This window comes from Mugil cephalus, chromosome 23, assembly GCF_022458985.1.
Source record: "Mugil cephalus isolate CIBA_MC_2020 chromosome 23, CIBA_Mcephalus_1.1, whole genome shotgun sequence".
Classification (NCBI taxonomy): domain Eukaryota; kingdom Metazoa; phylum Chordata; class Actinopteri; order Mugiliformes; family Mugilidae; genus Mugil; species Mugil cephalus.
In genome coordinates, this window is record NC_061792.1 from 6,351,250 (window position 1) to 6,366,300 (window position 15,051).

Below are 15,051 nucleotides of genomic sequence, written 5' to 3' on the forward strand. Positions count from 1 at the left end.
TTATATCGATGTTTCTTTATTTTGCTATTTTTTATTTTTACATGTATGAAATAAAGTGTAACTTTAATGCATTTAACGAAACAAAGAAATGAAAGCAAGGGCAGATCAGGTAAATACAAGGAACTCTCACAAGACACAGGAAAAACTGTCTACTTTACTTCGATTGTTATCAAAGTGATGTTTTCTTTGCATAACTTCATTGCATAACTCACCCGAGGTAATTGGGTATTTATTTTGACAGAACTCCCATATGTTCTTGAAGAACTGTGAGGTATATGTTCACTTAAAAATGTTATCCTTGGCAGGACTCTTTAAGAAGAAACACAAACAAATACCAAAGATGTCCGCATAAATGCTAGACAGATACATTGACAGATGACAGATATTCCCAAAAAACAGAATTAAATGAGCGTTTGCTGCCAACGCTCTTCCTTTCACATCTTGCTTGGACGTCAGTGTTTTTGTGTTATGTTACAGGGTCATCGCCAACAGTGCAAGATTGGCGAAAAGCGGCAACCTGAGGGTCAAATGCACGTGCTGTCGTGCCAACTTCTGAGAAGTTTCATCAGAGCTTTTACACCGTAAATAGAATGTATTTCTTTCTGTTTCGCTTCAGGCCGGTGAAAAACAACACAGGGGGTGCATCTATCAGTCTTTAATAGTAAAAAAACAAACAAAAAGAAAACAGAAGAAACACAGTTTCCCTAAGTTCCCTTTATCATGGCTCAATCACATCTACAAATATATTATGATTTCTTTCATTTGAATCCTACAGCAATGTCCTTCCAGGGCAAACTCGCGCCCTCATAACTCAACACATTTGATCGACAGCAATCACTCGACTGAATCTTCCACCTCTTGCGAGTCCGGTTTGGGCTTGGCCAGGTTGGCTCTGACCCGAGCCTGATCCACGGCGTCCAACAGGTTCTTGGAGTCGAGCGCCAGCGTGTGAGCGGCTGCCAGCATCTGCCGCTGGCACTCCTCCTTCAGCGAGGTTATGGAGTTCTGCTGGGCCAGCCTCATCTTGTTGATCAGCTCCCCCAAATCCTTGTTCAGCAGTTTCTTAGTGCCCTCGATCTGAGGTGGAAAGGAGAGGAGATCACATGACGCGGTTTGCTCGAGCTGTTCCTAAATTTGGTTGGAATTAACATAATTACGCATAGATGAATAATTTCTGTGACAGCGCTACTTAAATTGAAACTGATATTCATGTCTGCAAGTTCCTGAAAGTCATTTTTTCTTTCTTGCAAAACGACAAGAGAGAAAAAAGGAAGTTGGAAAGAGCAGTAAGAAAAACAGTGTGAAAATGCAAATGAACGCGTCAAAAATGAGAAAGATACCATGCAAAATTTTTGTTGCTATACTCTGCAAACTACCAGATACAGTATGGTTTTACATATAACGGTGCCATTTCCAGACTCATCAACGCTTCATCAACGCCTACCTCTGTGGAGACGGAGCTGTGCAGGGAGGGCAGGATCTCATCGACGCTTTGGATCAGGCTACGTAGATTGATGCCCACTGCCTGAAGGTGCATGGAAAAAATGGAAAAAATCAGCTGGAACTGACACAACAGTGCCACCTCCTGCTCACAAGCCCTCAAACCAGGTGTATTACACCTTTTTACACATTATTATTATCGTTCTGCATTCAATATTAGGCTATTCAAGTATTACACAGGTTCACATATTATTGGATGAATGGATGTTGATGGGAGCTAGCTGTGCTGTTAGCTTCTCTTCTGATAATATTGCAACATGCTTCTAGAATTCACCTGGGGACCGAGAAGACGGGGGTAACCTGACAAATAAAGTGTGTAACATGCAGCCTCGTGATTGGCGCATCAGTGAATAGGGGTCTAGTGAGGCAGCTCCTGTATCGCTGAATAAGTGAAGTGCTGAAAGAAAGATGACGTCTTCTGCCTCCATTTATCCCTGTACTAAAAATTTAAATTTGTGGGGGAAAATTAAAAAAATAAATAAATAAAAAACTCTAATCAACCAAAGATTTTGCGACCTCCCTGCGGTACTTCTGCGGACCCCTTAGGGGTCGCGGACCCCATGTTGAAAACCTCAGCCGTAAACCCATTTCATGCAGTTTACCTCACAGACCGTATTAATGCGATGGACCTACCTTGACAGCGTTGGGATACTCTGAGGCCGGGAGTGTGTTGATATCGTTCTTCAGCTGGACCACCTGCTTCACCATCGCCATGACGCCCGTGTAAACGTCATCACCTGATCGGTCCAGCTCCGCAGTGGGTCGAGGCTAGGGCGCATTTTAGTCACCAAATTTAATATTTAATATAATTTTTACGATTAAAAACACTTTACTGAATCTTACTATAAAGGAGTTATACCTTTGTGACTGAGGGAGGCATTGGCGGTTTCTCTGGAGGATCTGAAACACACGAGAGGATCTATTCAGGCAGTGCATCATCTTGCAGTATAGGTCTGTGTTATGCTAAGCATTTGCACTTTTCTCAGTAACTACATTCAAGAAGCTTACCAAAATATCTTGAACTCACCATTTTCATGTTTCTTTTCTGGAAGCTTCAACTAACCGGAAAAGGAAAGACATTTGATGGTTGAGGCTTTTGTTTTAGTTGATGTGCACGTGTTTTATTATTTAAAGTGATAAAATGCTGAAGTGAAACCTGAATCGGTTAGACCACACACACATGCAGTATATTTCCAGGTGCCCTCGAGGAGTGACATACCTTGGGTTGTGAATCCTGTCGCACAACGGGGTCCTACAAATAAACACATCATTTGTAGTCTTTAAATAAAGCTCCGGTGAGACGTGTAAGTGTGACGAACGTCTGTTACATCATTAGATCACCGATTGTCTCACCAGTTGTCTCTCCTCTTTCTCCAGCCACTGCTTATCCATCAACATCTCTCTCCTTTGCCTTTGCAAAGTTTCCTCCATCCTCTCTTTCTCCCATGGCGGCCGGTTGTCCGGGTCTCGCGGCTGCAACGACACGCGCGCCATTTAAAACGCAGCTATTTCCACACTTTAGAAATTACATCAAATGTTTTGTTTTTTTGGCTTTGTGCAGCTTTTTGCTCAGTTTCTAAGGAATTCATTTGTATGCAAACTCTATCATCGTTTTTTTTTGTGTTGAGGTTGAGGTTTGCCCACATTGCAGACAAACTCCTCTTGTGGGTTGGTATGTACCATCAGTTCTTTGACAGATTTGGCTCAATAAAAATAGATTATTAAATGTGTGAGTACATTGTAGTTTATCATATTGTATATATAGTGTATTGTGGATAGCGTATGTGTGTTTGGATACCTTTATATGTGTAGCCCGAGGTAGAGTGTTGCCTAATCTGGATGGCTGTTGACAGAGAGAAATTATTAAAGGTTAGTCAGTGTTTAAACGTCTCATCTGAGATTAAAGCAGAAGCCTCTGATGTGGTTGAAGATGTGCAGGAAACCTAAGCAGGAAGTTCATTAAAGTTAACAGTTCAGACTCTAACGTGCTGAGTGTGTGTGTCGTACTTTGGGTGGAGGCTCCGCCTGGATTGGATCAATTAGCGACGGGATGGAGCGTGACCTGTCCCGCCTCATATCCTGCTCCTGATCCTGCTCCATCCTGTGGATCTCGCTGTGAAACGCACGAACGCGGAGAGTCAGTTACGGACCCCGGCAAGTCCTCGCGGGACAGGGAATGCTAAGTGGGATAAGTCGTGACTGCAAGTGCATGTACCTGAGGGAGCACACCAGCTGGACGAAGGTGGGGCGGGCTTGCGGCTCGTAGGCCCAGCAGCGGGTGAGGAGGGAGTAGATGGTTGGCGGGCAGAGCTCTGGTTTGTGGAGACGGACTCCGGACTCCAGCTGGTTGATCACCTGCCCGTTCTCCATCCAGAAGAACGGCTGCTGGGCCATTGAGAAGACCTCCCACACACACACACCTGGGTGAACACACGTGATATGGCACAGATATGACTTGTGATAGCGATACTTTTGTTTCCTGTTCCTGGCAGAAAAAAAAAAAAGAATAATCTGACTGCATGTGTGGAAAGAAGATGAACGAGTTTTCATACCAAACATCCAGACATCACTGGACGTGGTGAAGCGTCTGAAGTTGATGGATTCCGGCGCCATCCATTTGATCGGTAATCTAGTAACAGAGGCTGTACAAAAAATAGAAGGTGAAAAAAAAGACAAGTTTTGCTAAGTGTGAGAGGACGTGAGAATGTGCGTGCGCGCACCTTTATAATACTCATCGTGTTCATCAATGTAGCGAGACAGGCCGAAGTCTCCAAGCTTGACGCACGTGGGGGATGCCACCAAAACATTCCTAACGGCTATATCTCTACATTGCACAGAGATAAGACAGAAGTAACTCAGGGATGATCACACAGATAATCACATCAGATCATTCGGAAATATAATCAGAACAGTGGTTACAGTGTGACCAAGCCCATTTCCTCAAAGTGAAGTCTCATGGGCCAAGAATTTAAGAGAATTGTGGGATATCGCCCCTACACTCTCAGTGACTGGATGGACTATTTCAAAGGAGGACACAGAGGGGACGAAGTCTGGTCTGTCTTTAGCATTAGCATTAACATGTAACAAGAATCCTCTAAACAGTGATTAGCTTAACATAATGTCAGTCATGATTTAGTCTAACCCATCACATCATCCAGGTTGAAAGTGATGACACATTACATGATCTTATCTGATATGAAGTGTGCCTGTTGATGACTGACTCACTCCAATCCTGTCTTTTAATCGCCAAACCAAACCACAATTGTCTACAACTGGCAGCGGCTAATATGTGATAAAGCCTCAAGTTAGTGTGTTGGATTTTTTTGCTTTAAGCAGACAAAAATACAGGTTGAAAGTGACAGTGCTTGCCTCGAGCTTCCCTCTGTTTTGCCTCCAGCTAACATTGTGACGTCACAGTGACGTAAAGCATGAACGGGTCTATGGAAACAGGCTTTTACTGAAAAATGAATGGAAACGCAGATAGGGATCTATTCCATCATTTAGCTGGGTGAACCTCGAATATAAATACATGAAGTAGGGTTACCTGTGCACCATATTGAGACCTTCCAGGTAAGCCAAGGCTTTGCAGATTTGCACACAGTACAGGATTAACGTCACTGTCGTCAGGATGTGCTGCTGCTCAATGAGATAGTTCCCCAGCTGTCAGGGGGAAATAAAATAACAGAGTACTTATTACAGGATGCAGCGCAGGTTTCTTTCAAAGTCATCCAAAATGAACCACGATGAGTCGAAATGTTTTGACACATAAAAAAACTCGCCTCTCCGTGTTCGTAGAGCTCCATGACGATCCAGACGGGATCGGCCTCGATGACTCCGACCAGACGCACGATGTGGGGGTGATCCAGATTTTTCATCAAGCCTGTAACAGATCACATTTTTAGAAAATAACTGCCACCACTTTATTATTGATTTTCCCAACAATTTCATAAGCGTCAGAGGTCCAACATCATTGTTTTCAAAGTGGGGCTGCTTCTGTGTCTGTACCTTTAAATGCTAATGAGCAGTGTCTGGCCACGCCTACTCCACGCCCTTCTCGGGGAGAGGATGCGGCCTTCCCTGGCGTTACCATGTGCTAATGTTTACGGTGGATTTACGACTATGGCTGGTGGACACGCTGTCTTTCAACGTTACCAGTTTGAACCAGAATCTGACCCAAAAGGAGAAGTTCAGACTCTGCAGCAGGACGTTTCTAAATGGTTAGTTAAAAATATTGTGCGTCTGTATATGTTTATTCGTAGGTGTTGTTACAGTTACTGCCATGTAGGTAATGCTAGCTTCTGCTAACTGTAAACGTAATTGTTACGGTTTGTTGATGCAGCCAACAACAGAGCTACGGCTTTGCGCGTACCTTCGCTACGTGTGTTTACAAGGAGAAAAAATGGCGGCCACTTGGTTATTTTAGGGGGCGGGTCAGAGGCAGCATCCACTACCGGCTGGTGGTAGTGGTTATTTCCCCGCATGACGTCAAGAAGGGAAAACACATTGGCTAAAAAGTGGAACAAGTGTCATAATTTTATCACTTCTGGGGCCTCTTACACAGGCTATGGGGACACATATTGCTGGTAGAAAACCTTTATAAAGTGAATTTTACACAATATGAGACTGTTAAATCTGCACTAATAGAAGCAAACTTCTTGGTAACAGTTATCTTTAAAAACAACAATAATAATAATAAAAAATCCCCACTTTAAATCTGCTAGCTTAAAACAGAAAGGTGTAACACATCCCAATAAATGTGGAACATGCACCAAACCATCGATTACGTGAATTATGTCCACAGATGCACCTCAGAGTTGCTTGCAGGCTTCATCGTAACTCAAATGAAAGCTGCTACTATGAATGCGAACTCATGTGAAATCACTTGCTTGCACGTCGCTAAATTGTGTGGTTACACTTTGTCTGTTGCTTTTATGAGAGGCAAAAGTTTAGCGCCTAGGCTGTTTCTGCGGCTCCACACCACAAATCTGCACAAAATGTATTTTCAATCAGCTTACATCCTTTCCTGAATTGGAAATCGTCAGACTCATCAGTTTGACGTCGATCTCACGCGGCGTTCTGCGCTGAACGCTGTGACCTCCAGACTACCACAGCCACCAGCCAGTGCTGCAGCACGAAGCCACAAGCAGGCTACAGGAAGTCGCGACAGCAGTCTTCTGGCTGGTGAAATGTGCAACACGCACCCCACACTTTGCTCGCTTCCGTTTCACACTCAAGGAATGACCAGTCACGTTCGTTTTCACGGGAAGTCAACTCCTCCCCAGCTGAGGACATCGGTGTGGAGTTTTTAACTCCACACCGATGTCCTCAGCTGGGGAGGAGGTAACGGAAAATGCTTCGAAAGGAAGTAATCACTGCAACAGAGACATACTCACTGGCTTCACTGAGAAACTTCTCTTTCACGTCAGCTGAGCTGTCCTTGCATGTTTTGATGGCGACACGAACCCTCTCACCTGTCTACACACACACACACACACACACACACACACACACGCTTTACATTTTCCGTGATACTGCACTTCAAGCGCGAACATGCGGGTTGTGCTCGTCCTTATCTCGACTCACCGGGCTTTTATAAACGCCCTCGTTAACCTCTCCGAAGAAGCCCTCGCCCAGGATCCGACCCACGACGACGTCCTTCCGGGAGATCATGTGCTTATCTGAACCTGAAGAAGCAAGGGTTAAAAAAAAAGGTCATGATATTAAATTGTTCCAGTGAAGCTATGAGTGGAGTGTAATGCGGTGTGGGGGCTTTAGGTGTAAATTAACTTTGCACAGATGCAGCAACACTAATTACAACCGGGTACATTCAACATCTCATTTTTTTTTGTGTTGCAGAACATTCTTGCGGTAAATTTGGAAGTTTTCCCCCCTCTGCTTCCGTCCATTGTAAATATTCCAAGTTTTGTAACGATTTTTTCAAAACGCTTCTTTCTCAAAGAGGAAGAAGTGATGACAGATTTTTTTGATATAGTGCTACTCACCACCAGGGTCTGCTCCGTCTTCTGGAATCTCGGCATAAATATCTGAACCTGAAGTTGAAGAAAAATGTTGAAAGGAAGCCAGATGTGTGGAGTATGTAAAGCTGTGGAATTTGTGAATAAGTACTTGCACTTACTCATTCCTCTGTCACGAGGCTTGGAACCACCACTGTAAGAAAGAACAACAATTTTTTTAACCACAAATCAACTTGTACCCGCTTTACTTAAACATGTGTGTCAAAACAGAACTAGTCTACTCCCACATGGTTCCACCACATTATCAGTGTGCCGGGAATTTTTTTTTAAAAAAAGCGTGCGTTATCTTTGCACATCGTTCAAGAGATACGACTTTCCAATGCCGTTCATCGCTCTCACCTTTTCGGGATGTCGGGAAGCTTCAGCTTCTGGTCTCTACCTGTAAGAATCACACGTGGTTAGGCTTCGCCGCGGAGGTTTCCACGTTCGAGCTGAGCGAGTGGAACGTTTTGCCGTACCTTTGCTGGCCCTGATGATGAGCGAACGCTCAGCTTTGACCAGCAGTCGACAGTAGCCGTCGATCAGGTCGGCCATGTTTTCTGCCACGGCCAAGGAGGAGGTGTTGACTGAGAGCGGCTGCAGGGTATGAGATAGAACACATTAAACAGCTTCAGCTATAGAAAGCTAAAAAAAGGTCGTAGACATGTGAATGCCGGCGAGTTACCAGTTTGGCTCCTTCTATGTGCACGGTGAGCAGAGCTTGGCCGTCGCTTTCTGCAGAGCAGGAGATGCTGCGGACCTGAGAGAAGGTGGCCAGACAGATGGGCTGCAAGTAGAGACAAGGTGATAGTTCAAAACGCTGGGTGAAGAAGCAAATGACTAAATTTGACCGTGAGTGACACTTCAATCTCACCTTCGAGTTCTCAGTTTGCTGGCTGATGCCGTCAGGGCCGATCACCAAGTCTATTGTTAGGTTCCAGCTGTGCTATAAACGAGAGAAACGTGCAAGCAAATTTGCGCCCGTTACGGTTATTTATTTGTCGTGTAGGAATCTAAGAAGACGAGCCGTCTGTTCTCTTGAACCCTCACCACTAGCTTGCAGGCGAACCGCTCCTGCGTGTAGGTGTAGCACTGAGCCAGAGTGGTGAAGAACCTGAGCATGCACTCGTCCTGCTTCAGAGTCGAGTAGCCCTGAAACGTCTGCTGGATCAGCCGGCGTAGCTGCTTGGGCTGGAGCGAAAAAACAAAAAGAAAAACGAGAGTCATTGAAAATTCCTTTGCACAGACGGTTTGCGCAGTCGTTTTCGTCCTTTACCTTCATGCTGTCGATGAGCTCTTTGGGAAAGAACAGATCAAGACCAACGTCCTTCCTACGGGAGGAACGGAACACGGTCAAACCGCCATAATGGCACAAGAATAACATTTCTATGTAGAAAATAACCCCCTTTGAATATGTATTTAAAGAGCATGTAGGTGTTCATGGTAACCACAGCCCATAGTGCTCGTTCTCTTCATACACATGAGGCCACCTGATGCTAAGTGTGGGTTTTCTCTTTGTGGCCAGGGCTTCGAAATAAGGTTTAAGTGCACACAAGTGTGGTGACAAAGCTCAAGCTCTAACAATGTCACAATATATTTGCAATACGCTCGAGCCGAAGAAGACACTTACTCCAGTAACTCGAAGTTGGACTTTTTCTCCAGCCCGTTCGGATTCATGTCTTTGTAGAATCTCCTGCAACCACAACGACAGAACTTTGACTTTTCATGAAAACAACCGACGTCCCGTCTCATTTCGGCAATCGGCGAAAGTTGTACCTTATTTCCAGACAACCCAGCTGCAGAGCCATCCCGTCGCTGACTTTGGCGGCGTACTGCTGCATGTAATCGCTTCGTATCTGCGGATAAACACAAGCACACCTCTGTTGCCTTCATCTGAACCTAGAGCCGGTTCTCGTAAAGGTGCCGAGCCTGACCTGCAGGTAGAAGTAAAGCATCGTGGTTCTGTCGTCCTTCAGTTTCTCCATGAAATCCGGCGGGATGTATCTTATCCTCAGGTCGTATCTGGACAAACAATCATCAGATTAGTCGTCTTTCCCAAGTCTTTTGCAGATCAGCGTCCAGAACCAAACCAAAGAAACCGACCTCCACTCAGCCTCGAGGTGCTGCTGCTCGTAGCGCTGGGTGAGTTCGGACACCGTCAGGTCCGGGTGCAGCCAGTGCATCTCGGCGGACTTGAGGTGTTTGAGGAGGAGGGCGTAGCAGAGGTTGTGTTTTATGTCTGGACCCACGCAGCCGCTGGACAGCACCATGTTGATGACGGTCTGCGGTGGTCGTAAGCGCACAGGCGAAATGTTCACAGTTTGCCACGCAGCATTAGGAAACGGCTCAGTAAAAGTAAATTTTATCAAAGAATGCGTGTACTTCCTTGTTTTATTACTTTCAAAGAGTGCAGTTCAAGAAAGTTCAGCAGACTACCACATTACGCAGGAAGACGCGGCAGAAAACAAGAGTCAATAGAAAAGAAAACAGCAGAGTGTACCTTAACAGTCCATTCCTCCTCGCAGCGGATCAATTTGAAGTTCTTGCCCAAGTTGGAGCTGTTGCTAAGGAAACACACTTTTATAATCTTCACCGGGAGGATGCCGTCCCCGGGAGCGGTTGCCGTGGGAGACGGCATATCCAACGAATTCGACCGGCTGGTGGAAGACACGCTCCTCCAGGACAGGGTGCTGGTGTCTCCCGACATCGCACGCTCAGCACACACCCTTCTACTACATGAAGACACCCATGACCGACGCTGTTTCACGCTGACGCTTCCGTGTGCCTCACACGCTTACCGTGAGGGGCTGCATTAAAGCTGGGGACACACAAAAGACTTGGACATCAACACGACCGCGATGTCGGACTGAAAGAAACATTCATGTGGCGGTAGCGCCAGCGGCTGACTTCTGCTGAAATTCGTCTGTACTCACCAGTTGTGCTAAAGCCTCGCCGCACGGCTCCACTGATTCAACCTGTCCACAAGTTTCAAAAACTGAAACCTAATCCCAGCGACACACTTCTTTCACATTACTTACTGTAAAGTGCCGATTTGTAACACCTGGCCTCAGATTAACAGAGAAAACTTATCCGGATCTGTGCGCAGAAGTAGAGTCATGTAGCTAACGAAAGAGGAAACGGTACTCACAGGCAAATAAGGAAGTTGAAGAGCAGCTACAGAAAAAATGACAGGACTGATGAAACCGCTGCGTGTGTCACCCTCTCTTGTATGCAATGGCACAGACCTGCACCTTGCCAAGAGGCCACAACCCTATACTGATAAAAAAAAGTGACCTGGCACACAGTACAGTCATTTCCTCTCGCAGCTTTAAAGAAGAAATACACAGCACAGGTGGAACTGGTGATTTAAGACTAATAGTTAAAGTGAAATCATTATTTGTGTACTTTCCACAGAATTTTCAACGTCAAAAGTCAAAATTCAAATTTAGATGTGATATTTTATGACATTTCATCTAGTGTGGTCCCAAAAAAAAAAAATATCTGTTTATGACTTCAGCAGTAATGATTTTCTAACACTGACACTAATCTAATATAGTGAACAGGACAGACAACTGCTAAATATCAGAAGCTTAGCATTGTGACTGTTAGCATTGAAGCGTTCACGTTGCTGTGGCGAAGTGAGGCTTCACGGCTTTAGCTACGTTTTGTTCTTGTATATATATTTTTTTTCATTATGACATTGTTAAACATTGTTTTATTTGACTTTACTACACGTCACTGTTTTTTTTGTGGTGTCATGATGTTAGCTGGAAGCAGAACTCTAGGAAGCTTGAGGCTAACACTGTCATTCAACCACGAAAATGTCTCTTGTTGTACTTCTTGGTGCTAAAACCGAAAAACCAAAAACACAAACACTGCCAGTCATAGACAACTTTGGTTTGGCTTTGGAGATTAAAAGAAAGGATTGGAGTGAGACAATCAACGTGCACACTTCTTATCAGATAAGATTAATATGTAATCCATCATCAGTTTCAGCTTGGAGAGGTTACCGGTTAGACTGAAAATACGTTAAGTTAATGCTTAATTAGGAGATTCTTGTTACATGTTAATGCTAATGCTAACCGCTAGCTAACACAACATTAGTTGTATGTTTCAGGGGTGTCCAAGCAGAAGTTGCATTTGCTACGTTACCCTCCACAGTGGTTCCAGTGGTTACTTCTTGTATTATCTTTGTTGGAGAGGCTTCACTTGGTAAAGACAGACCAGACTTCGTCGTCTCTGTGTCCTTCTCTGGTCAAATCGTCCATCCAGTGTGGGGTGTGTAGGGATCGGTGAATGTAGTCCCATCATTCAAGAGTCAACTTTTCGGAGAGTGAGTGTATTAGTATATTCTCTGAAAGTCCATTCTTGTCAAAACAGTCCATTGAAAAATGCTAACAGCTGTTTACAGGCTATAGTGTTTGAGATGTTTTGCCTCCAGTTAAGCCCCGCCCCTCAAAAAACACCACATTGTTTACAAACCGTGAAGGAGTCTACAGCAGCGCAACTGGCTAACAAAATAGTTGTAGTCTGCGAGCAGCATTTTTTGTCTTCTCATTCGTAAAACCCTAAAATCGGGGACAATTTTGAGGACTTTGAGCTTTAGCTTGGACAGGTCATCCAAAAAGAGTCTGGTCACCCTATTCTAGAACCATAACGGGTGATGTTTCACAAATATTAGTATGCTAACATGCTAATTTAAGATTTATTAATTGGATAAACAGAATGCCTACTTAACAGCTAATGTTAGCAAGTATTGCAATGTTTAAATGTAGCCTAAATAGTAGTTTTTGAGGCTGTAGACTGAGCTCTAAATACATATTTTATAAACTTTTTTTATTGTTTAATCTTGTTTGACTTCAGTATGTTAGTACTTTGATTTGAAACTTACACCATACGCTGCCCTGTACTCTGTACATACAAAGCTGCACCATGAAAGTGAACGTGATGAGCAAAAGCTAGACGTGCACTGTGGTGAGACTGTACGCGGAAAGTTCTGTAGCCCTCTGGTTTAAAATACCCCCTCCGTGGCTTTTTTCTATCTTTGTTGTTGACAGTGAGCACAGTTTGGTTTTACTGAGTGTGTGGATTTGGTCACGGATGTTCCACCTGTGCTCTTTGATGACTGTCTAACATGTATGCTGGCACTATAATACTAGTAACTTTTTTTATTTCTTAGGATGATGCTTTTCTGGTGTTTTGATAATGTTGTTCTTCTTGAGTCTCTCGACCTGCTTGTAAATTAAATCCTTTCAAGTGTATTCTGTCTGGCTGGTTTAAGACGCAGATGCCATGCCAAGGTAATGTGCCAAGTAAAATTTGTCTCAGTGCCAGTCGTTTCTTAGGCACAGATAGTCCCTGCAGTGTTAAACAACATTCAGAATCTAACGTGGACATTAAAAATAATTAATAATATCACCAACTTAGCAACGGCATCATAAATGAGAAAGTGAAGTCTGTGAAAGTGAAATTTGTTTTGCTGAAAGACTTAACATATTAAGTGCACAATACATTATGAATTCTTAGTGTGACATCCTGTTGCTGCATGAAATTCTTCACACCCACAACCCAGCCCAGTTTTTTTTCTCAATGCAGCACGAATTTCAGACGTGCTCATCAAACACCCTTCTCGAGTCGCACTCACAGTATAGGAGTTGAACTAATGTCACCATGTTTCCAGTTTCCAGTAAAGAACAGTAAAGAAGAATAGAAACGCTGAAACAGTTTCATATCGTAAAACTGGAGCATCCTGTTCTTTTTTTTTTTTTAGAACCAAAATAGCAAATGCAGAGGTGTGTGTGTGTGTGTTTGCCATGAATTACACATTTTGTGATGTCTGGGTGTGGCTCCGAAAGGAAATAGCTGCATATGAGGCTTGTGACCATATAATGACAATTTCATATTACACAGTTGCTGTTGTTATTGCAGTGCATTGACCTTTAATTGAGTTATTGTGTCCCAAAAAAGGTAGGTATGAACAAAAGCTATGAACTAAACTCTCCGATAGGTGGCGATAGAACCCAGTTTGACACAGTTAAGCATAAGGTTATCTCTCTATATATATTGATGCATGACATATTATATTGATATATTTCATTGAATGGGTTTATAAGCAAATTTAAAGTCCAATGGTGGCTTTTTATCCGAGCAGCCTTACAAGTTATTTATATTATCAAAACGTGTTCCAATCTGTCACTGTTTTGAATTGTCACATTTTAAGACTTCTTCTACTTATTCTTGGTCGGTTGTATAAATGTATACGTTACGTGAATAAAACTAGACTAGACGGGAATAAAATATTCTAAGTGAGCAACATTACCCTGTTTATAATGCAGACACATGTTTTAAATATGAGTGCTGCTTTAGCTGCTCCGTTTTCTTCACTTAGCCCGTTAGTCATCAATGGGACAGTCCCGTTGTGTACGCGCTGTCAAACGCTTCAAAAGTAGTGGAGGATACAGCGGAAGTGAGACGATATGACCTTCAAAATAAAAGAAAAAACTAAGAACTGAAAAATAAACGCTGAAGTCCAGGAGTTTGGTTCTAAAATGAAAACGTAATGTTTTTAGATTAATCGCTTTTTCTGTCATTACTAAACAACAAGTGTTTACAGTTGTGGCCATTTACTACTTTACTCCACAGCCAAGCACTTGGAAATGATGAGTGTTAAAATTAAATCTGATGTTGATTTCTCTTTAAAATAAATTAAATGTATTTAAAGTACTTTTTAAAAAAATGCCACGTGCTTTCTGGTTGTGTCACTTCTGCTTAATCTGATTTATTGATTTCGAGCACGTGAAGAAACGTCTATGGCTAGCGATGCTCTCTTACTTTGAAATGTATAACAGGAAGTTGTTTCTTACAGCACCTGTCTTCACTCTGGTGTTGCCGCTACAGTTGTGCACGAGCAGAGGTGATGCCAGCGCTGACAGAGAGAAAGAGAGAGAGAGAAGGAGAGAGAGAGAGAGGAAGGAAACCTCTAATTCCCCACTTCCACTTTTATTTATTTTTTCCATGCCGGAAAACAGCCCGAAGATCCAGCCAAGGTTTCAAACGAGGCGGGGCTGGGTCTGCTTTCTCATTTTAGACGAACCACAAGTAGGGTAGCTCCAGGGGAGAGTGCTGCTGCTGCTGCTGCTGCTAATTTATAACATGAATTCGGCCGAACAGACGGTAACATGGCTCATAACGCTGGGGGTCCTGGACTCTCCCAAGAAAAGCATCTCGGATCCGGAGGCTTTTCTCCAGACCTCTCTGCAGGATGGAGTGGTCCTGTGCAGGCTGCTGGAGCGACTCAGACCCGGGACGGTGGACAAAGTAAGTGGATGCGGGGCTCCAAGACTATGACAGAATTAAGACACTATAAATAAACCTGATGCAATAGATTCAATATAGTAAATAAAACAATGGAGCAAAACAAATAAACCCCGTTTGCTCCTATGGAATTTAGGCTTTCTAGAGAAAAAGTTAATTGCCAATAGCATATCTATAGGCTACATAAATTATAGGACAATATTAAGGGATTTGTTCTTGCTGT

General features: G+C 43.5%; 2 protein-coding genes across 2 annotated transcripts in view; one reads left to right on the forward strand and one right to left on the reverse strand.

The window, feature by feature from the left end:
* On the reverse strand, positions 1–10,708 carry LOC125000744 (protein-tyrosine kinase 2-beta-like). The gene is made up of 30 exons (XM_047576374.1): positions 10,448–10,708; positions 10,015–10,332; positions 9,618–9,796; positions 9,449–9,536; positions 9,291–9,370; positions 9,145–9,207; positions 8,791–8,845; positions 8,565–8,705; positions 8,389–8,460; positions 8,200–8,301; positions 7,994–8,111; positions 7,875–7,914; positions 7,637–7,668; positions 7,503–7,550; positions 7,084–7,184; positions 6,894–6,975; positions 5,280–5,380; positions 5,045–5,160; positions 4,221–4,324; positions 4,053–4,142; positions 3,716–3,920; positions 3,508–3,613; positions 3,299–3,343; positions 2,854–2,973; positions 2,720–2,752; positions 2,528–2,558; positions 2,360–2,400; positions 2,134–2,268; positions 1,445–1,525; positions 1–1,077 (listed from the first exon to the last, which is right to left on the reverse strand). Exons 2-30 carry the CDS (start codon positions 10,219–10,221, stop codon positions 835–837), a joined length of 2,859 nt encoding a protein of 952 aa, XP_047432330.1. The 5' UTR covers positions 10,222–10,332; positions 10,448–10,708; the 3' UTR covers positions 1–834.
* The window catches only part of arhgef7b (Rho guanine nucleotide exchange factor (GEF) 7b), a 24,603-nt gene continuing 14,964 nt past the window's right edge, over positions 5,413–15,051 (forward strand). The window contains exons 1-2 of the mRNA XM_047576375.1: positions 5,413–5,717; positions 14,380–14,831. Of these exons, the coding sequence (XP_047432331.1) occupies positions 14,667–14,831 (165 nt within the window). The 5' untranslated portion in view covers positions 5,413–5,717; positions 14,380–14,666. The remainder of the gene's footprint in view (positions 5,718–14,379; positions 14,832–15,051) is intronic.

Excerpts from the sequence above, each read along its gene's own strand:
- LOC125000744 (XM_047576374.1), bottom strand. The coding sequence starts at position 10,221 with ATGTCGGGAGACACCAGCACCCTGTCCTGGAGGAGCGTGTCTTCCACC. Across the intron at positions 8,302-8,388 it reads AGCAAACTGAGAACTCGAAG|CCCATCTGTCTGGCCACCTT; the intron begins GTGAGATTGAAG and ends CTCTACTTGCAG. Across the intron at positions 3,344-3,507 it reads AGGCGGAGCCTCCACCCAAA|CCATCCAGATTAGGCAACAC; the intron begins GTACGACACACA and ends CTCTGTCAACAG.